The sequence below is a fragment of the Sceloporus undulatus genome, chromosome 4 (genome assembly GCF_019175285.1).
Source record: "Sceloporus undulatus isolate JIND9_A2432 ecotype Alabama chromosome 4, SceUnd_v1.1, whole genome shotgun sequence".
NCBI lineage: Eukaryota > Metazoa > Chordata > Lepidosauria > Squamata > Phrynosomatidae > Sceloporus > Sceloporus undulatus.
In genome coordinates this window covers 225,561,284-225,583,109 of record NC_056525.1, presented here as the reverse complement: position 1 = coordinate 225,583,109, position 21,826 = coordinate 225,561,284, and the positions used below count along the sequence as shown (strand labels likewise).

At 41.5% G+C, this 21,826-nt stretch overlaps 1 protein-coding gene across 1 annotated transcript in view; it reads left to right on the top strand.

Moving 5' to 3' along the window:
* The window catches only part of LOC121929831 (nardilysin-like), a 356,364-nt gene that overhangs the window by 277,936 nt on the left and 56,602 nt on the right, over window positions 1-21,826 (top strand). The window contains 1 exon segment of the mRNA XM_042465761.1: window positions 18,389-18,767. Coding sequence (XP_042321695.1) covers window positions 18,389-18,767 — 379 coding nt within the window.

Genomic DNA, 21,826 nt, shown 5'->3' with positions numbered 1-21,826 from the left:
TCTTGATTGAGGGTTATATCCCAGGTCAGCCCTAAGGAAGGTCTCTCTCCTTCTCACCTTAGTCGCATGACCTAAAGAGAAAGTTTCAGAGGCCTAACCTTCACCCCAAGTGGGTGCCATAGGTGTTCACCTGACAACCAATTCCCCCATCAACAGCCAGTGACCACCTATTTAAGTCCACACCTAAGCCAATTTTCCAAATCCCCGAACAACAGTGTTAGGTAGGTGAAAAACCCTTGAAAAGAGGAGAAAATTCCTACCCGGCCCTTAAAGCGACCAACATAGCCACACTGAAGTCGAGGCGGGAGGGTGGGACAACAATTGCAGAGAGGGAGAAGGAAGGGTGGTGCTGGCTTAAATAGCCTTAGCTCCACCCCAACCCTTCCTTGATGTGATATAAAAGCATCACATCTAATTGGCTACTGGCCTCATTCAGGAGGGCAGCAAATACACATCTCTGGCCATGGTGGCCCGGGGGACGTGGAATGTGATCTTTGATTCATAGCTTTAGTATTTATGTATGAAATGCAGAATCATGACTTAAAATGCATTTCCCTTAAAATGTCATTGTTGGTAAAGCCAGACATCGCAGCCCATAAGTCTAATGTCTCATTGCATTCTGATCCTGAAGACTGCCATTAGATGGTTAATGCAACAAAATGGTATAAATGCTGCCATCCTTTATGAGGTGTTGTTTTTGTGGCCATATGATTAAATTTCTTCCTTGGCTATGATAGAAATGCAGTTTGGCTTCCATTCATAGAGGTAAAACCATAGTCATATTCCCCATCACTTTTTGCCTTCTAATTATTGCATGCTGAACTCTGCATGGAGCTAAATTCCCTGCAGGGGCTCAGTGCTTTATGAATACTGGAGGCCCTATTCTCTGCATTAGCCAAAAATATTTAGCTTGTTGAAATCATGATGGACAGTGATGGAGACTTGGCAGTAGCAGTGGAAAAGGAATCATTTAATGGTTTAATGATGGTGCATTCTTACAAGGCAAAGGTGGACCACCAAGATGGGATAGAAGTGATGGCGACTTCTATTTCTGTGGGCATAGAATTGATGACTGGTAGATTAATATGCATTGCTTGGTCTCTGTTGTTTCTTGTTTAGCCAAGATTTGTATCATATTTTTCTACTTTACCACCTTAGAACATAAGTTAAGTCTACAAGGGCTAGAGCTACTTGATAGTTTGATAAGGGATCTCACCAATCGTGCTATCTATTACCAATAATCAATCCCAAATATTTCTTGGAGCAGGCCAACCAAAAATTGGCCTATGACAGTCTTTGAGGCTGAAGCCCCTCCAAAGATATGTCTCAACATACATTTCCAAATTACATTTTGCTGAAACAGAGAAAAGAGGGCATTCACTATCTTGAATAAAGACACTAAACAGAGAGAGAAAATGACTTTTTCACACTAAATATAAGAGCAACCAAAGTACAACTATGTCAAGCTCCACTGATGAATTAGAGAAAGTCCCTTATAATTTGCCAGGTTAATAAAACTTTCTCAAAAAGGGAGAAACAGGAAGCATTAAACAGATAACAAAAATTTTATACCAAGTTTAAAACACTCAAATAATGTCCTAATGATCATTCATGGTTACAGTACATTAGCCAGAAACATCTGAACAGATAACTAATGTTTTCCTGTCTATCTTACACTAATTCATAACTTTATAAGCTAGCCAAGTTTCCTGCACCTCTGACTGAAGCACAGTAGTTGCAGAGAAGGCCATATCTGGAAACGTTCAATGGATTTTGCTTTTAAAAACTGAGTGCAGGACATTGCAAGGATGGACATGGGCAGAAAATGAACATCAGCACATCACTGTCAGGACTTCATTCCAGACTTGTATTAATCCAGAATTCCCCATTATAGCCAGGGTGGGGTGTTCCTGTTCATGGCCTAACTACACATGATGTTGATTGTGGTGCTTGCAATCAAATTGTGTGCTGATTTTTTTGTTTATTTCATTCATTAATTGTTGGGCGGAAAGTTCACTGGTACTATTTGTGTTTAGCTCTTCTGTGTGTGTATGTGTGTAATCACAATAAAAATCTTAGGAGTAGATTTTTTTATTGCTTTGTAGAAATACTTTTGATTATTGAAATGGATAGATGGACAGAACCTCTGCAGAGCTCCTTATTATTGGACTACCTACTGATCACCCAGGGACGTAGCTAGGATTTTGGGAAGGGGGGGTCCAGATTAAGTGCCACCATTATAATGGGGCTTGGGTGTGGTGGCGCAGCAGCACACACCATTCATTTTTCTAATGGAAGGGGGGGTCTGGACCCCAAGACCCCCCCCCCCCTTGGCTACGTCCCTGGATCACCATAGGCATTAAAAATGGCACTTGCCAAATTAGATGGTAATGACTATGACCCTTCCTTCCCTGCTTCCTCTGATAGGCATTGCATCCCAAATAATACATTTGTCACTGGCAAATACAGTAAAATTGGTCTCTAGACCAAGCTGGCCATCACTAAAGTAAGCAGAAGTGAATTAGATGAAGCAATGGTCTGGCTCAATATTAGCCAGAAGAATCACAGGGGTTGTGGTGGTGGTGGTGGTGGTGGTGGTGTTGGTACCTCATTGGTGATGACAGTAGAGACCTGGAAGAAGGAAGTGTGCACCAATGGCCAATGAGTCATATTATGAATGAACTTGGTCTTGAGGAATTTTAATTAACTCAGTTAATTAACTCTGGGATCAACACTATTTATATGAAGGTAGCTAGGAATGAGGACATGGCAGAGGCAAAGTTTGTCAAATGTTTGCAGATGTATTGGGGGGAAAGATACACTCTTAAGACTACCTTTCAATCACGCACACACCCAAGAACTCAGGAAAAAAGGACTTAGCTGTGGAAAAGACAAGAGGTCTTCTAATTGTAATAATTACCTGACAGGGCTGCTCCAATCATGAAATGATTCTTTTGTACCCAAGATGCATGGAAGGCTTGAGGGGGAAGCAGCAACAGGTCAGAGTTAAGTCAAAATTCAAAGTGGCATGGAGACAATAAGAATTCTAGCCAACACACTGAATAAAAGATTTACAGGTCCTTAAATGAACCAAATCTAGCCTTGAAGCTAAGGTTGTTTTACTATATTCTGAAGGAATCCAAATCTCTATAGCAAAGATTACCTTGATAGATTCAGAGGTGAGAATTGTTCTCGCTCTTAGCCCTGCCAGAAGACACCCTGGGCTATCAATCACCTTAATGTTCTGTTCTGAGGTGTGAATCTTTCTGCTGCAACTCCTCAAACTAGCTGCTTTGATCTGTCAATTAGAGCTGGCCTATGTGATCCATTTGCTTAGGATCCATGGCAGATTCTGCAGTTCCATTTTAGGGCTAACTCCAGACATTTTGCTGCCTCAGAAAGTGGAAAACATGTTACATGACACTTATAACTCTCTCCTCCAACACTTTGTCACTGTTGCTTGCCTGTTGGTGAGGCAGTGTGATGTAGGATTTACAGTGCTGAACCAATACAGCAGAAACTTAGGTTTAAATCCCAACCTGTCCCTGGAAATTACTGGAAGACTAATTCTAACTAATTCTGAACACAATCTTATTGAATTGTAAGGAGGAAGAACCAGGTAATTCACTCGTAATTCCTTTGAGAAAAAGTAGGACATAAAAGCAATAGATAAAGGACTGCAGCTTCCAGCTTTCCCCACCATTAGCTGTGCTAACTAGGGATGCTGGGACTTTCAGTGTGAAAGCACCATGTTTCTCACTCTTGTTGTGTATAAGAGAATGCTAGATCTGCTGCAGAGCTAGGTACTTTCTATTTGGGACAGAAGGGGAATATTTGATTAATCAGGACTTAAACCTTAGCTTTGGACTAAGTGGATAACCTTGGGTATTGCAAAGCCCTTCATTTTCATTCCATGAACTGAGAGTTTAAATTGTCATGATCTGTATCACAAAAGGGTCATGTTGAGCTTGCCCACCCTTCCTTTCTTTTCTTTTGTTTGTGAGATAAATGACATAAGGATTGTAACACAGTTTAAACACTCTATATAAAATCACCAATAGTAAAAATAATAAGTCAATATTTCAGCTAGACTGGGACTGCTGTAAGGCTAATCCCAAGAAAGCAATAACACATCCCAGCTGGAACTAGCCAATGGTGAGACACCCAAAAGAAATTTTTAAAATTAATGTTATAAAAATACTTCAAACTTCAGTCTTCCATCTCCTGAGAAATGGCACAGGTTCAGTTTAGCTGGAGTGCAGGACAAATGTATAGGTCAGTGGTGCTTATCCAAGCCGGCAGGTTGCCCATCATTAATACAGGGATGACAGAATTTCTATGGAACTATATAAAATAGCTGAGAAAAATCCAGTTCTTGTGCCGGCCACAACACCAAGAATGTCATGGAAATAATGATTAGATTATAGTTTATATTAGTTTTCGGGTTTATGAGATGAACTTTTAGGAACTTCGTTTTCTAATTTCTAATTTAGTCTGTGAGAAACAGACTTTTGTTACAGCATAATAATTATCTCATAGGTTCATAGTGGGCAGAATATTACAGCTACAGCTAGTGTTACATATCAGCTGCACTGCATGACAGCTATGTGAAATTGTTTCAAATGGCAGTTCATTATCTAAGTTTGATGATTTGCATTATGCACTCCCCCCTTCCATTTATTCAAAGAAAGGGGTTGATAGTGGTTTAATTAAAATAACTTGTTTTCTGCGATGAACCATTAGTAGGGATGTGAAACATCATTTGCAAAGGGGTCAAATCAGAACTGCTAATATTTAAAAAAAAGTCTTTCCTCCAATCTGTGGTGCAATCATGTTAGTTGTAAGCAACTGGATCAAAGAGCTAAAGCAAATTTTCTGAAGGAATGATTTCACTATTTGGAGCTACTTAGTTTGGAAAAATAGAGTAAGCTCCTTTCGCACCACGTATCGCTTGCGCGGCCTTTACACAGCCGCACCAGCGATACTGAAGCGAAAGGGGCTCTCTCCCCGCCACTGTTGGGGTTTCCTTGAGGCATGAAGCCCCAAGGACACCCCTTTCCAGGCTGTGGGGAAGGCCTGGAAAAGTGGCGGATCAGGGCCTCCAGGGCTGCCACTGTGGCAGCTCAGGCCCCGATCCATCAGGGAAAGGGACAGGTGCAGGCACTCCAAAGGGACAGTCTGTATCCCGCCTTAGATGACTAAAGGGACTTAGAAAAATCTGTGGAAGATAACACTTTAAAAAGCCACTTGTTGGTTTAAAAATAAATAATAATAATAAAAGTTTTATTTTTATACCGCCCTTCTTGCAATCAGGGCGGTGTACAACAATAAAAACACATCCACATAATCAAAAAAAAAAACAAACCCAATACAATTAAAATCACATTAAAAACAGTTCTGGCCAGCATGCTAGTGCTATCGGAGGGGGGAAGGCTAACTGGAGCCTGTATCTGGGAATGCTTTTCTGAACAAGAAGGTTTTTACTCCCTTCTTGAACTGGGCCAGGGAGGTGGCCGAGCGGAGCTCTCCGGGCAGCGAATTCCAGAGGGTTGGGGCTGAGGTGGTAAAGGTCCTCCTAGAGGTGGAGGCCAATCTTGGCAATATGGTACAGCTAGTACAAAGTCGGGAGTCAAACAGCCCTCCAATTATGGCTGGATTGAAGGAATAAAAAGATACTCACAGCATCTTACAAATCATTAATTTGCCCATGCCCTGCCCTCAGATTTATACTCTAAATAAGGCATGATACATAAGGAAAAGGAAATGGCAGTGGGGATTAAATCCACCAGATATTGCCTACTCTTCTCCCCTTCCAGAGCAGTGAAAATTAGAATGGAGCAGGGCTCTCACCAGCTTCTGGGCCTCGGTATGATGGTGCAGTGCTTGGCTGCTCTTCTCTCCCTCATAGGCCAAAGCAATATGAAGACACCAGCCCCAGGGCCAAGACTTGGTAGAAAGATGCATAGGCATTTATCAGATGGGGTCTTTGCAGCTGAGATCCGGAGCATCTGTGGATCGGGCAATTCACATTCACGTGATAACTAGAATGTATTTTCATACCTGGTTGCTTTAAATGTGAGCCCCTTCCATGGGGCTTCTGCAGGACTTCTGAACTGAATTCTTACTGGCTCCTCATTTTGGTGAGTTTTGGTGAGTTCGCTAAATAAGTGGATTGACGCGATTCGCATTGGGGCTCAGTTCGAACTCACTGCGAATTGGTCTGGTGTGGAATCCCAATCCCAGCTCTCTCTCCCTCCCTCCCTCCCTGCCTCTCTCTCTCTCTCTCTCTCTCTCTCTCACACACACACACACATATATATTTATACACACACACACACACACACACACACATATATATACACAAAAAAAACCATACACACACACAGCTTCTTTGTTGTTGTTGGTAGTGATGTGTGCATCTGTGTGTGTCAACTGTAGGGCAAAAATCTGGGGAAAACTGTAAATGGGGGAGGGGTTGAAAAAAGGTAGAAAATCAATTAGGGAATATTTTATCATGATTCAGAAAAAAAAAAAACAGAGCCAAAAATGTTCTTTATCCTAGTTCTTTTCATGGGCCTTCACATCTCTAGTCTGCGCTCTAGCCATTTCCGGACTTATGGCAACCCTAGTCAGAGAGGGTTTGATTTTGCCATCATCTGAGGCTGAGAGAGTGTGACTTGCCCAAGGGGTTTACTTGGGCGGATTGTTCAGAGGGGGTTCATCCTTGTCATCCTCTGAGGCTGAGAGAGTGTGGCTTGCCCAGTGGGTTTTTTTACACCCAAGCAAGGGGTCAAACCCTGGTCAACCTCCACTGCTGCCTCTTGCAGAACTTCCTCAGATGCATCTAGGTACTCCAAAATATATCTTTGAATTCTATTATTATTATTATTATTATTATTATTATTATTATTATTATTTGAAAGAAAGAAGTTGGTAGCATGAGCTTTCCTAAAGTCTGCTTCCTCAGATGCATTTAGTCTCAGAGGTACAACAAGATCTCTATAAGGATGTATATTAATGTTTTTGAAATAGATTATTTCCTAATGCAGATGCAGAGGAAAGGGATTTCAATCCAGATTATAGATGTGAATGAAATGAAACATGAGGCTGGAGGGGGAGATGGAACTCCCAGAATTTCATAGCACTGAGCCAGGACAGTTAAACTGGAGTTAAACTGGATTATCTCCCCAGTGTGGATGCAACCTAAGAGAAGGCAACTGCCACAAAAGGAAGGAGAGATGTAGATGGAATAGATGAGGAGAATGACAAGAGGATGGACGTAGATATATGTAGCTGAAATAGATGAGGAGAATGACAAAAGGATAGATGTAGATGTGGATGAAATTAATGGGGGCTCTGACACAGAGGATGCTTTGAATTTGGCTGCCAGGGATGGGGAAATAGAAGGGAATAATAAAGGGGAAGCTGTCATTCCCATGAAAGTGGAGGGGAAGTAGAAGGGAGGAAAAAAGGGGAAGCTGTCATTCCTGTGAAAGTGGAGCCAGGCTCCCTTCTTAACCCCAGAAGTGCAAATGTTCAGGATGCCTTCAGGGCCCCACTGGGCATGCGCAAGGGTCCCAATTCGAATCGTTGAATTCCCCTATGGTATGCACCGGTGCAGAAATACAATTTGCATTCACTCCACTTTGCCCGAATCCTCATCACGTGACTTCCTTTGATTCGATTCCCCATCAGTTCGGAAGGGCAAGGGAACAGCAACCAGGTATGAAAATACATTCTCATTATCATGTGAATGTGAATCGCCCGATCCACAGATGCTCTGGATCTGAGCTGCAAAGACCCCGTCTGATAAATGCCATAGTAACAAGGAAAACATCCTTTTGGGTGGTGATATCCTATGTGTGGATGGAATGCACTTGCTGAAGCAGCTTGTGTTTCCAGTTTTCATCATAATCCATATTCTTACATTTCTAGATGGTAGTTGTGTTTCCTCACATCAATCAGTCTTTGGACACACTTTTTATTATTATAAATAAATAAACAACAGAATTCAAATTCAGACTTTGAGATGAACTATTTACAATCCATAGAACTCAAAATAAGTGTATAAATGGTATTGTATTTCATTTTATGTGCACAAAATAGATACTTATGAATGCAGTATTTATAGCATCACAGTCCAATCTTACAGTTGTATATGCTAGACAGGAGTTGTACTGGAATTCAAAAGCTGAGAATTTCACACAAATAAAATCCTGGGTAACTCTAAAGCCTGTTTGTTACCAGTATGTCATTTACCCTTAAGAAGATCAAGTCAAGCATACCTATACCTACAATTCTAGAAATGTCTTAACTATTTGATTACATTTCATGCAATTTCTTAACTATGGGCCTGAACAGACAGGCCAAAATAAAGCTGCTTCGGGTCTCTTTGGAGGTATCCTGTTTAAATGATGCATGCATCCTAAGAGGCCAGAAGCTGCGCCAAAACATGCTCCAGTCCTAAGGACTGGAGCACAGCTTTGGTGCAGCTTCTGGCCTCTTAAGATGCATGTGTCATTTAAACATCATACCTCCAAAGAGACCTAAAGGAGCTTTATTTTGGCCTGTCTGTTCAGGGCTTAAATTTCTTTAAGCAATGATTGTATAAGCTACCTTTCAATAACAACTGCCCTTGGAATCATATTGAGTATTAAAATGTACAAACCATAGAAATTATAATATGATATGGGGCATAGCTGCCAAAGGAATAGCTGGATTTATCTTTGTGGGTTCCCACAGCCAGCCAGAACACAACTGGTTTAAATACAAATATGTAGAAGTAACTAGTTTATGGACAACAGCCCAGGTCTGCAGGGTGTAACAACAGTTTAGAAGTAATGTTGCTGTTGTTTTAAAGCCTTCTCTTTGATTTGTATGACCTTTTTCTTGCCCTCTCTAGTCCCCTTTCAAGCGGTCCTCAAGATACTTCACAAATAAAGCAGTAACTCAATGAGCAGAAGCCATTAGAAAAAAAAACATTTAAAATAAATTCATCCTTTTAAACACAAGCAATGAAGAAAAATGACCATTTGCCTCATGGGAGAAAGCCAGATCTAAGGGGCAAATCTGTCAATAGCATTCACACATGAGAGCCAGTGCTGACAGGATACTAACAGAACTGGCTCTTACAGACTAGGAAAAACTTGAACTAAATTGTTGGCCTTGACATATAGTAAATTTAAGTAATAACACAGAAGGTAACACAGAAGGTTGAAAGTCATCTGCTAAGAAATGAAAGTGTGCCACTTACAGAGTGGTACTTGGAGCCAACAAGTACCACTCAGTATTGCATCTGAAGGAGTGGGTGTATATCCACATAAGTTCATGCAAAAATAAAAACTAGGGAGATTATCGCACTGCGTTCTGAGAACGTTCCATCTCATCACGTGATGAGAACGTTCCTGGAACGGATATTACCGCATTAGAAATCAAAACGTGATCAGAACGGGATCAGAACGGCAGTTTACCGCACTGCGATTCCTTTTTCTTGAAACCGTTCTCAGAACGGTTTGCTGTATTACGTTTTGTGGGCTGTCTTCTGATGACATCGCCACTCAGTGGTTGGACGGCTCGGGAGAGGCGCCGCCCCCAGGAAAGAGGGAAAAGGGAGGCTTGGCTTACTGAAATCCCTCACCTCCCTTCCCCATAGGAATCAATCCAAAAACGGAGTTTTAAAAGAGCAGTGAGCCCTATGGGTCTTCATCTGGGGGGAGCAGAGGATGCTTGGCTATGGGGTTGTCCTGCCATCTCTCCCTCTCTCCTCTTTCCCCATAGGAATCAATCCAAAAACGGAGCTTTAAAAGGGCAGTGAGCCCTATGGGTCTTCATCTGGGGGGAAGCAGAGGATGCTTGGCTATGGGGATGTCCTGCCATCTCTCTCTCTCCCCTCTTTCCCCATAGGAAAGAATCCAAAAACGGAGTTTAAAATCTCTCCCAGATGCAGACCCAAAGGGCTCTCCTCTGCTCCTTTTAAACTCAGTTTTTGGATTGATTTCTATGGGGAAGGGAGGTGGGGGATTTCAGTAAGCCTAGGGCCTCTGGCCGGGAGAGTGCTTCTCAGCCTCACTGAGAAGTCTTCCCTCCGAAGATTCCCTTGGGAGGGAAAGAAGGCAAGCCCCTATAAAACGCTGGGGCTTCATATGCTGGCATATGTTTGAAGAAAATAGGATAAAACCTATGTAACTTGATGGGCCAAGGGCAGAGTCCCCTCCTTGGCAGCCTGGGCATTAAGGGAGCTCCACGGAGGTCTCTTCAAGCGGAGGGAAAGGGAGGGGACTGGACCAAGAGCAGAGCCCCGGCAGCCATAGCAGCTCTTTAAACCGGTTAGAAAAGAAGAGTCCTCTGCTGTCATCCCATTTCCCCTTTTTGGCAGCTTGACACCCTTTTGCTTCTGTGTGTGTGCATGTAATGTGTGCCTTCAGGTTGTGAGCTTCCCTCCCCGCTTTAACTCTTGTCTGGCTCTTTGCTATGGAATTCTGGGAGTTGTTTGCTTGCTTTTCTGTGGTGCTCCAAACAGAGGAGCTTTTGTGGGTTCCCTCCTGGAGGGAAGGAGGAGAAGGTCCTGGGCATCCCTGCCTCCTGCATTGTGACAGCACAGGAGCCCCACTGAACATGACACTAGAGCCCCCCCCCCAGAAGCAGCCAGACCCTCTCCCTCTTGCTCTCTGCTCTGGTCTCCTCTTTCCCTCTCTCTTTCTCTCTCTTTCCCTGCTTTCCTCTTCTCTTCCTTGTCCCACCTTTCCTCCCTTTTTCCTTCCTTCCCTCCCTCCTTCTTTCCCCCCTCACACACACACACCTTCCCTCACTGCAGTCGCTCGCCTGCCTGCCTCCCTCCCTGCCTGTCATTCTTTCAGCCAATCAGGAGACGGAGGAATGAGGGAACGGATTTGAGAACGGATAAGAATACCGCACACACTTCTCTTGGAACGTTTTCATCACGTTTCAGCTCTCTGGGAACACATTCAGAACACATTCAAATCCGTTCCCTCCTGGAACACATTTGGAACACATTTAAGCGTTCTGAGAACCCGATTGGAACACATACGTGCGGTATTCTCAAATGCGTTCCGTTCTCATCACGTGATGAGAACGTTCTCAGAACGCAGTGCGATAATCTTCTAGTAGTCTTAAAGATGTTGCTATATTTCTCTTTTTTCTCCCCCTTCCTTTCCCCATTTTATACCATCAACAAGAGTAAACAGGCCCAAGTTTTTGTTTACTTCAGTGAAAATATTTTTCCTACCATTAATTATTATATTATAATTACTCACGTCAATTGACTCACACTCAAGTCAGACCCAAGTCCCATCAATAACTGGGCCTGTACTCAACTTCACATAAATTATGCACTGATTTGACTAGACTTGTATTTTTCTAGTTACCAACTTGATATTCCTGGAACTGGAAGCTGGCATTGAAATCTACTCAGTAGTCTATCTTTACTGCACATAGGAGGATAGGTCAGATTCTTCTAAAGTTCTTTTTTCATAGTTGCAGCATACAACACTTGCCTCCCAAGCTTAGGTGTGTTGGTTTCTCAGAGGGGAAAAGGATCGCAAATGTGTTAGGCAATGGGCTGTGTGGGGTCAAAGAAGGATCCCTCTTAAGCCAGTTTTTAGGGCTCCTTCGATATTCAGCAGAAACAGGCTGCTGAGTAGACCTTAAGAAGCCCATTGCCTAACACATTTGCTGTCCTTTTCCTCTCCAAGAAATAAATGCACCCCAAACTCTAGGGACAAGTGCTGTCTGCTGCTGCTCATAGGGGGAAAAAACTTTAGAAGGATCCAGCCTATCCTCCTGTTTGCAGTGAGGACAGCCTGCCAAGTAGAGTCATTTAGCAAGTGGAAATGTGGTTTTAGGCAATGGGATTCTTGAGATCTACTCAGCAGCTAGTCTCTACTGTATATCAAGGGAGCCGTAAAACCTAGCTTTAGAGGGATTTTCCTTTGCCACAAGCAGCCCATGGCCTAATACATTTCCTCTCTGAGAAACAAATGTAGCCCAAGGTCTGGGGTAAGTCTTTTCTGCTGCTCATAGGAAAAAAGAACTTTAGAAGGATTGAGGCTATCCTTTTACTCCTATCCACCAACTTTGTACATGTCTTCTTAATATTCTAGTTATTGAATCTCCAACCAACCAACCAACCAACCACACACACATACACACCAACTCTTTTTTTTTCCTGTTAAACCTGTTTCCCAAATATGAGATTTAACTTGAGTCTTGTCTTAAAAGTATCTTGTAAGGAGACTCAAAGGTAGAGACTTAAGACTAGAATTGTGACTTGGACTAAAAGACTTAGGGGCTCGACAGACAAGAGAGAAAGGCTAGCCAGGGAGTGGTATTGGGGTGTGGCGAACACATGATGCACACACCAACTCTATCCCCGGGCCAGCATGATGCTGCGCACTGCTTCACATGGTGTGCAGCATCACAGTGCTCCTCTGGTGCTGCACACCAAAGGAGTGCAGAAAAGCTGCATGCCAGTGGCTATGGCACCCTTTTCAGGGTGCAAAAAGGAACCCCTGCGAAAAGCAGAGATCAGGACCATGGCATCTAGTTGCTGGGGCCCCGATCCAGCCACTTAGGGGTGGTCTGTCGAGCCCATTAAATACATTACTGCAAGACAATGGGCACCATTCAGCCTAGTGGCACAGAAAGCCATTGCAAATGGTTTTCTTGTCCCTGGAAGTGAAAACGTCAGTGCAGTTTTGGCACATTACCAAGTCATGTGGGTAGTAGTCCTTTTTTTAAACAGCTGTTGGTTGTAGGACTGGATGTAAGACTACAACTTAAGGATCAGTCCACATGACTCTGTTAGGCCATGGCAGCAATTGTTTTCAGCAACATCTCTCCAGACTCATGTGAAGCCTGCCAGCATACATTGTAGAGAACATTATTGAAGAACATGACAGTGCTCAGATAGAGGGGGAGGGAGAAAGAGATTGCATCCCCAAGAGTGACTGCTGCCTCCCTGTCTGGAGCTCAATGCATGATTGAAAACTTTATGTGGTGAAGGCTGACATGCAATTCTTCATGTTTTTGCCTGCTATATACTTTTTTCCTGATAGCATCAGCTACTAGCAGTCTTCTTTACAATATCTGTTAAATGTTACTGACCATCACAGTCTTGTATTCATGCCCATTTTACTGTAACTAAAAATAAATGGATACAAACAGGGTAGCTAGCCAAAAACTATAAAAAATTGTTATTATTTTTGGTTTGCATTAAAATGAACTTTGGCTCAGAACACAGAATAATCTGCTAAATTTTCAGAACATAAGCAAAATATAATAAGATCCATAATAGATAAATCAGGTTTTAAATTGGATTATCTTTTCTATGGGAAGATACATTAGTAATATAAATTACTCTGTAAACCTCAAATCCCCAATTTCTCCTTTTTCAGTTGGCTCTTCCACAGCATTGCTTATTCTTTGACATAAATGGAGGTGATAATGGTACTATAAACCTATGATGAATCTTTGCCAATGCTTCTTACTGACCTTGATCTCTCACTCTTATTTTGATTCTCTCCTCCAAATGATAGCAGAGAAGCTGTTGTTAGTCATCATGCAGCTGTAATAGTCTTTTTCTGTTTGCAAAACATATTGTTTTGTAAAATAATGCATTTCTGGAACAAATAATAAATATGTGCCACATATTCATATGTTTCATTCTACAGTTCATTATATACTTCCAGAAGTAGGAGGAGGAAGAGAGGACTCTCTTTTCATGTAATTTTTGTGAAATGTGCACATGCAAAAGATGGGGCTCAAATACAGAACCACAGAGGACAGTCATTGTTGTCTATCAGTATTTTGAATATAATTTCATTTACTGTTATATGTTTTTCAGATCTCATTGATCTACTGTTAACAAAATTATGTTTGGAAATAAAGGGTAGAAAATTCCAAATGGGTTCTATAAGATCCTTGCAATTGTTCGTGCATTTTTTTAAAAGTCCAAAACCCCTTACCATCACAGGTCACTTTAAGGAGTTCCTGTATTTGCATCTACTAAGATCAGCAGTCCTTCTTAGTAGTGTTTACTGAATGAGTTATGCAAGAGGCTACCTGAGATACATGGACCAGAAAGCTTCTTTAATCTCTTTCTTGAATTAGGAAGTTCCTGTCTTCCTGTGACTATCCAATACTTTTTCATTTTTGCAAAGCCTTTTTATTGTCAGCTTACCTCTATGGTAAACAACTTCACTAATACCAAGGCTGGTATTATATACGTATTGATTCTCATATTATTTTTTTAACTTACATTTTCTATTTGAAGTGTTCTCTACTTTGTATCTACATCTTCTGAGTTTGCTTGTTTTCTATTCTGAAGATGTTATCTAAGGGAGGGATATGATTAGCCAAGCAAAATGATGCAATAAAACAACATAAGAAGGTAGTAGTCTGAAAGGTAAACTTTAATATAGAAATAAATACATACAAACAAACAAAAACAGCCAGTGCCATTAGTCATCCTGACTGATGGATTCTGATATTTGTTGAACAGTAACATTTCTAAGCTCTGTAAAGAATAACCCAAAAATCTCTCCCCTCCAGATCCAAAATATACTTCTGTTTGGTAGATCCTGTTTCCAAAAGCCTATTTCTCAGTAAAGTGATAAAAGTTATAGAACACTTAGGAAGATTACATATTAAGTATAGCAATTCTATACCCACATTCCTGATTTTATCACCCAGTGGCATCAATGGGGGAGGGAAGTGCAGGGGGTTCAGACCATACAGGGCGACAATTCAGAAGAGGGATAACACTGGGTCAGGCCCTCCTTCCTGCAGTGAAGGAGAAGGTTGAGCGCATTCCTCCTGGCTTCATCACAGCAACAGATCCCTCCTTATGAGGAGGCCACTGCTGCAGCAAAGGAAGAGAGCAGCCCTTGGCATCACCACCATAGCAGCCTTTTGGCTGCTGATGCCTCCCCTGGCAGCCCCCCCTGCACTGGGTGACACCAGGTGTGGGGATGGCACTGTTATCACCTCTTTCATTTTGTCAAGTGAATTACCTTGAAGACATCCTACTTGGATTACTGGAATGCCTTCTACATAGGACTGCCAATACAAACTAGTTGGAAATTTCAGAGGGTCCAAAATGCTACAAGCTGATGACTGAGGTTACTTACAAGAAACATATAGCTCCCATGTTGAAACAGCTTCACTGGTTACTAGTCCATTTCCAGGCCCAGTTTAAAAAAACTCAGTATAGGTCCAAACTATTGGACAGACAATATTTATGCATGCCTTTACAATCTTTGGGGGAGAGTTTCCTCTCCATTCTGCATTCTTACAGTCCTGTCTGGTGAGGCCAAGGGAGAGAACCTTCTTGGTGGCTGCTCCTAGACTGTGGGGTTCCCTTCTATGGTTGCATGCACACTGCAGAAATAATCCAGTTTTACACCACTTTAGCTGCTACGGCTCAATGCTATGGAATTCTGGGAACTGTAGTTTGTTATGACACCAGGCATCTCTAACAGAGAAGCCTGAATGTCTCACAAAAGTACAATTCCTAGAATTCCATAGCATTGAGACATGGCAGTTAAAGTGGTGTCAAAATGGATTACTTCTGCAGTGCAGATGAAGCCCATGAGAGGCTAAGATGGCCCAGTCTCTGCTCTCTTTTCATTGGCACAGGCCTTTTTTATTTAAACAAGCATTTACCTATTAATTGGTGGTGGCAGAAGGACCTTCAGTTGGTGTTCTGGATCTTTTCAGTATTTTAATTGGGTTTCAGATTAATGCTTTTTAGCTTCTTTAAACTTTTATATAATATATTATTTTAGATATATTTTAACTTATATTTTAAGTTGCCTTGGTTCCCATAATGAGAGAAAGGTGGTATATAAATTAAGTATAAATTGTACATTAAATAAATAAACTAGTAAAACAGTACATATCATGTTATATGGCAAAATGTTAATTGTGCAGGTTGACAGAATTGTGGAAGTAAGTGTTAAGTCTGTATCTTGGCATTTGAAGAAATTATAGGAAAACTATGGGAGCAGAGCTCATATAGTATATATTGTCTGTCAAGGGCTAAACTGGCTTGAAAATAAAGTATTATGATTCCCAGTTTTATTCAGGGCTCCATTAGGACACATTCTGATGCTGAAAGCATCTGACAGCATGTCTGAAGAACCACTTGATCTCATATGAACCTGCTCACCAATGAATATCATCATCATGAGTTTTTCATCTATGGTCCAAAACACACCACAGAAATAATCCAGTTTGAGACTGATCTAACTGCCCTGGCTCAATGCTAGGGAATTCTGGGAACATTTAGCCTTGTCTGTCAGAGAGTTCTGGTACCACAATAAACTAAAATTCCCAAGATTCCTTAGCGCTGTGCCAGGGCAGTTAAAACTGTCTCAAACTGAATTACCTCTGCAGTGTGTTTTGGGCCTACCTTTTTAACTTGGGTATGTAGCTACAAAGAAATGAGATTTTTCTAAAAAGACCACCAAACTAGAGAATGATCAGACATGACTACCTGCTTCTTTCAGTGTTATCTGTTGTATACCACACAAAGCTTATGCTGTTCATTCAAATCATGATTGTTTTATGATGTACCATCAAACTCAAACTTGTAATCTTCCTTCAATTATTTTAAGCTATTATATTGCTTGCACTATTTTTTGCTGTTGTTTTTTTTAAAATGTTATCAGCATTTTTATTGTTTTGAATTCATTTGCAAGTGCCTTGAGAGCTTTTCCAACTGAAAGGCAAGACAGAAAGGCTAGAGAATGAAATGCAAAGATAAATGAATTAAGCCTTGTGTCCTTTCATGGGTTTCTTGTTTCTGTTTCTCTGGCTGCCCCTCGTGGAATCATGGTTTGTTCCTTTATCTATGTCATAAACAGATGCTATCTCTAAAGAATCTATTTAGCCAGTGGAAACCAAGGATGGATTGCATAGTCAGGAAAAGAGGCTGACTTTGGTTTGGAAAGGATGAAGTTTAGTGCACAGTAAGATAGTGACTAGGCAAGAAGATCTAGAGTCGGCCAACTAACTAGCCCTTGCAAATCACTGGGGGCTATTATAATGTCTAGGCAGACACGCACCACAGGAACAGAAAACTGTCCAGTCATCCGTCCAGGACAGCCCAGAGGACAGAGATGTCACAGAGTCCAGCCATTGGAGGAAGAAGAAGAGGAAGATGGGAGAAAACACCGAACCAAGAAAAATGTGGGGGACCCAGACATTGTAAAGTCTCCTAGTGACCACAAACAATACCGGTAAACAAAGGATAAAAGCAAAGGGGAGGGAAGCAACCCATAAATACCAAAGGAAATGGATTGTACGCCAAGAAGCTAAGAATACAGGGCGAGCCATTTATATAGGGTATATTCAACCCAGTCCAAAGCATAACATGGCTAGTTGTGGTTAATTTCTGGAGTGAGAGAAAGAGATTATTACTTCCTGTAAACACATATCCCCATGATCCTATTATAAGGAGGTAAAGATGTGTGTGTGCATGGCTTTAGGTTGTCTGTCAATTTATGGCAACCTTGTGAATTCCATATGATTTTCTTAGGCAAGAAATACTCAAGAGGTTATTTTGCCAACTCCTTCTGAAATATAGCCTACAGCACCTGGTATTCATTGGCAGTCTTCCATCTAAGTATTAACCAGAGCTGACCATGCTTTGCCTCCAAAATCAGATGGGATCTGGTGTCTTTAGAATAGTTAGGTAGAGGTAGAGAGCCAGCATGGTGTAATGTTTTGAACCCTGGAATATGGTTCTACAAGCAAGGGTTCAAATCCTCACTCGGCCACAGATCCTGAGCAAGACTCTCTCAGCCTCAGAAGAAGGCAATGGCAAATCCCCTTTGAACCAATTTTGCCAAGGAAATGCCATAATAACTTTACCTTAGGGTCACCGTAAGTGAGAAATGACTTGAAGGGCCACAACAATAGCAAAACAGGGATCTTCTGTTTTGCTGAAGTTTAGGGGAGTGGGTAGAGAAAAAGGCTGGGTAGCAATGCAGGTTTTACATTTAATGAGCAACAACCACTTTAGATTACAGCCTGAAAATGTACAGGCAGAAAAGATAATTCTCATGATTTTGCATGAACTGAAAAGGATAACATTAACCCATCAATTAACCAAATCCACTGTTCTATGAAGCAAATCTTATTTACATATTACAGTGTTAGCTGGTTTAATAGGTATTCCATCTTCATAGAGATCTGGAAAACATCTGTGGCAGTGTTCAATAACATTAATACAGAATCTCACCAAACTACAGTGCTTAAGATTCTTTGATAAAGCAATGACAGGTATTGCTAAAAAAAAACCTAATACACATCTGAACTGCATATAGAAAAAGGGGATATAAAAATGTGCCTTTCTTTTTTTTCATAGGTTCATTAAATTAAAAAATGGCTTGAATGCACTCTTGATCTCTGACTTGACTATAGATGAGTGCAATTCTTCATCAGATGAGGAATCTGATCGAATGTCTTCTGGAAATGAAACAGATGATGGAGAAAACCATATTGCAGATAAAGATAGCAGCATTGAAGAAGATGAGGGAAAAGATGGGAACATACAATTTGGAAACAAATCTGGAGGGGGAGAAGTTGGTAGTGATAAAACTGTTGATGATTTTGGTGGAGAAATTGTTGAAGATGGTGATGTTCACAATCATCAGAGAATGACAAAGGAACATGAGGGCCGTGATATATATGAAAAACTAGTGAAACAAGAAGATGAAAATAAGATGGGGAGTACAGAAAAGCAGGTATGTTAGGCAGATGGGAAAACTATTGGGCTAATCTAAATCAATGGCCATTTCATTGATATGCTAATCTGTAAAGTGCAACCAGTAGTGGGGCTAGAGCTGGACTTCAGGGATAAAACTAGGTGTCCTGTAGCCCATTTCCTACCCAGGAACCATTCAGAGGGTGGAGCATGATGTGGACAGCAGTTAAAATGGCCTGGCATCAGTATTTAACTAGCATGAGTGTCCTGTGACCCACAAGGGTTGATACTGTTTGCCACAGCATCTTACTTTTGTGTGTGTGTGATTAACTGCATCTTTCTGGGATCTAGAACAAACCTGTAAGAAGTGCTCTTCATTTGTCCATATATTGTTGTTTTTGTTGCTACTGCTTTTATTTTCTGTCAAGCTGACTTCAACCTATGACAACCCTATGAATGAGGGATGTCCAAGAGCCCAGGTCTTGCAAACTCTGGGCCATGGCTTCCTTGGTTGAATAAATCTACCTGCAGTGTGTTTTTTCTCTTTTCGTACTGCCTTCCACTTTACCAAGCATTATTAATCATGTTGTCTCATGCTATATCCAAAGTATGACAGTCTCAGTGTAATCATCTTCACATCTAATGAGAGTTCAGGCTTGATTTGCTCTAGGATCCATTCATTTGTCATTCTGGCTTTCAATGGTATCTGGAGAACTCTACTCCAGTGATGTTTATATATGTATGTGGACAATGAGTGGCTAACTGGGCATATGCATGCTTACAAATGTTCATTTTATTGATTTTCTTTCAAATATATATTCTCTGTTCCACATCAAAATGTTGTGTGTGTAATTTTTTGTTTGTATTTTTTAATGTATCATGCACGCACAAGGATTTGTCACTCATGGAATGGAAAGTTACATGGAAAAATGTTGGTTTCAACTGAAGTAATAAATATGGGTGCCTAAAGTAGCATGCCTAGCTGTACCTCAGGTTACACCAGGCAAAGAATCACAATCAATCACAGCTTGCTGCAAAGTGTACCTGTATAACGCATACATCTGTAAGCTTGTGTTTATTGCATCCACACTTTATATTTTATGGGCATGTTATCCAAACAATATAACATCTGAATTAGCTCAGAGCACTGTGGCTTCTAACCTTTATTTGTTTGATTTCATTTCACTGTTCTACTCTTTGAGATAAAATCTTTCCAAGGCAGTTCTGAACTTTAAAAAAAGGCAGTACTGAACAATGTAAAGGAATATCAGAGACAAAAATCAGCAGAACTTTTACATAAAACAATTACATGGATTCTGTGCAGAGGCTTTAGGATGTATTCATAGCCTTGCTGAACTTAACGTTATTCATATCACAAACAGTATGATAAGGATCCTAGTAGTTTTTCCTGAAAAATGTAGAAAAGGTCCAATCCATAAGAGTGTTTAGACATGCTACTTTATGAAAAGAATTCATAAAGCTGTGTAAATTAGCCCGACTCCCATGCTTCCAGTATGAGTGAAAAGCAGTACAGCATGCACAAATCTCTCCCACAAGTAAGAATCCTATCTGGACCAGGATCTCCTCTGACTATTTAGAAACAGGGAGGACTATTTAGAAATGTCACCCAGAGAATTCTAATTCCTCACCAAACTATACATCTCAAGATTCTATAATCCCCAGCCACAGTACTTAAATACTACCAAAGTACTATAACTATGTAGATGAAAGGGGCCCTGGAGAAAAGTAGGCAGACCTTTTCTTGCTGTTGTGTTTTAGTTCATCTACCTTTGAGTCCAACCCCCTGATCTAAGTCCACCCTTCAACACTCCTTTTCTGTCTCTGTGGACAACATTTCTATTCAACCAGTCCAGCAAGCCCACAGTCTTGGTTTTATTTTTGATTCTTCTCTGCCGTGTATCCCTCAGATCCAGACCACAGCCAAGGCTTGTAGATTCTTTTTGTACAATATTGCCAAAATCCGACCATATCTTTCCACCTCTACTGCCAAGATCCTGGTCCATGCCCTAGTGGTCTCACAACTTGATTTCTGTAACATCCTCCTGGCTGGGCTTCCTCTTTCTCACCTCCGTCCTTTAATTTCTGTCCAGCATTCAGCTGCATGCATTATCACTTCCGCCCACCGCTCTGACCACATCTCTCCTGTGTTGGCATCCCTTCACTGGCTCCCCCTCCCTTTCTGCATTCAGTACAAGCTCCTGCTGTCGACGTTTAAAGCCCTCCATGGACTGGCCCCTCCTTACTTATCAGACCTTCTTTCTCCTCACCTTCCCACCAGGGCCCTCCGTTCTGGTAGTCAAGGTCTGCTGTCCCAGCCCAGGATTTCCTTTGCCCCATCTCGGATTCGCCCCTTTTCACTCGCTTCCCCTGACTCCTGGAACCTTCTTCCCCCATGAGCAAGAACCATCACTTCTTTAACCAGCTTCAAAACGGAGTTGAAGACCATCCTGTTCCGAGAAGCATTCCCAGGCATAGCATAATTATCACTTGCTATTTGATGTTCTTTTGTTGCCTGTTTTATTCAATCATTTCCTGTATTGTTATGTATTTTATATGTATTATCCTACTAGAGAGGCAGGCTAGCTCCAACAGGCCTCCCTGGAAGAACATTAACCACCCATTAAAAAGCCAAGCCCTCTCTCCAGTCCATCTCCCCTGATCCAGGCCTCGGAGGTAGAACTGCTGGCCCTCATCCCCTTCCCCACCACCACTCCCTTCTCCTTTTGTGTCATGTCTTTCTAGATTGTAAGCCCGAGGGCAGGGAACCATCCAATTAAAAAGATTGTATGTACAGCGCTGGGTAAATTTACAGCGCTTTATAAATAAAGGTTCATCATCATCATCATCATCATCATCATCATCATCATCATCTTTGGCCAGAATCTGTTTGTGCCTTACACTTGCATAAATGCTTTGTAGAAACAGTTGGCATGGCATTCCACTGTGCATGCAGATGTGCATTCAGTTTGCATAATCTGTTGTATCTGGTTGTACAGTGGGGCCCTTCTTGTCTGTAGTGGATGGGAAAAACTGTGGGATCTCAAGCCCATATTAGTCAATTGATGGCAACATACATGT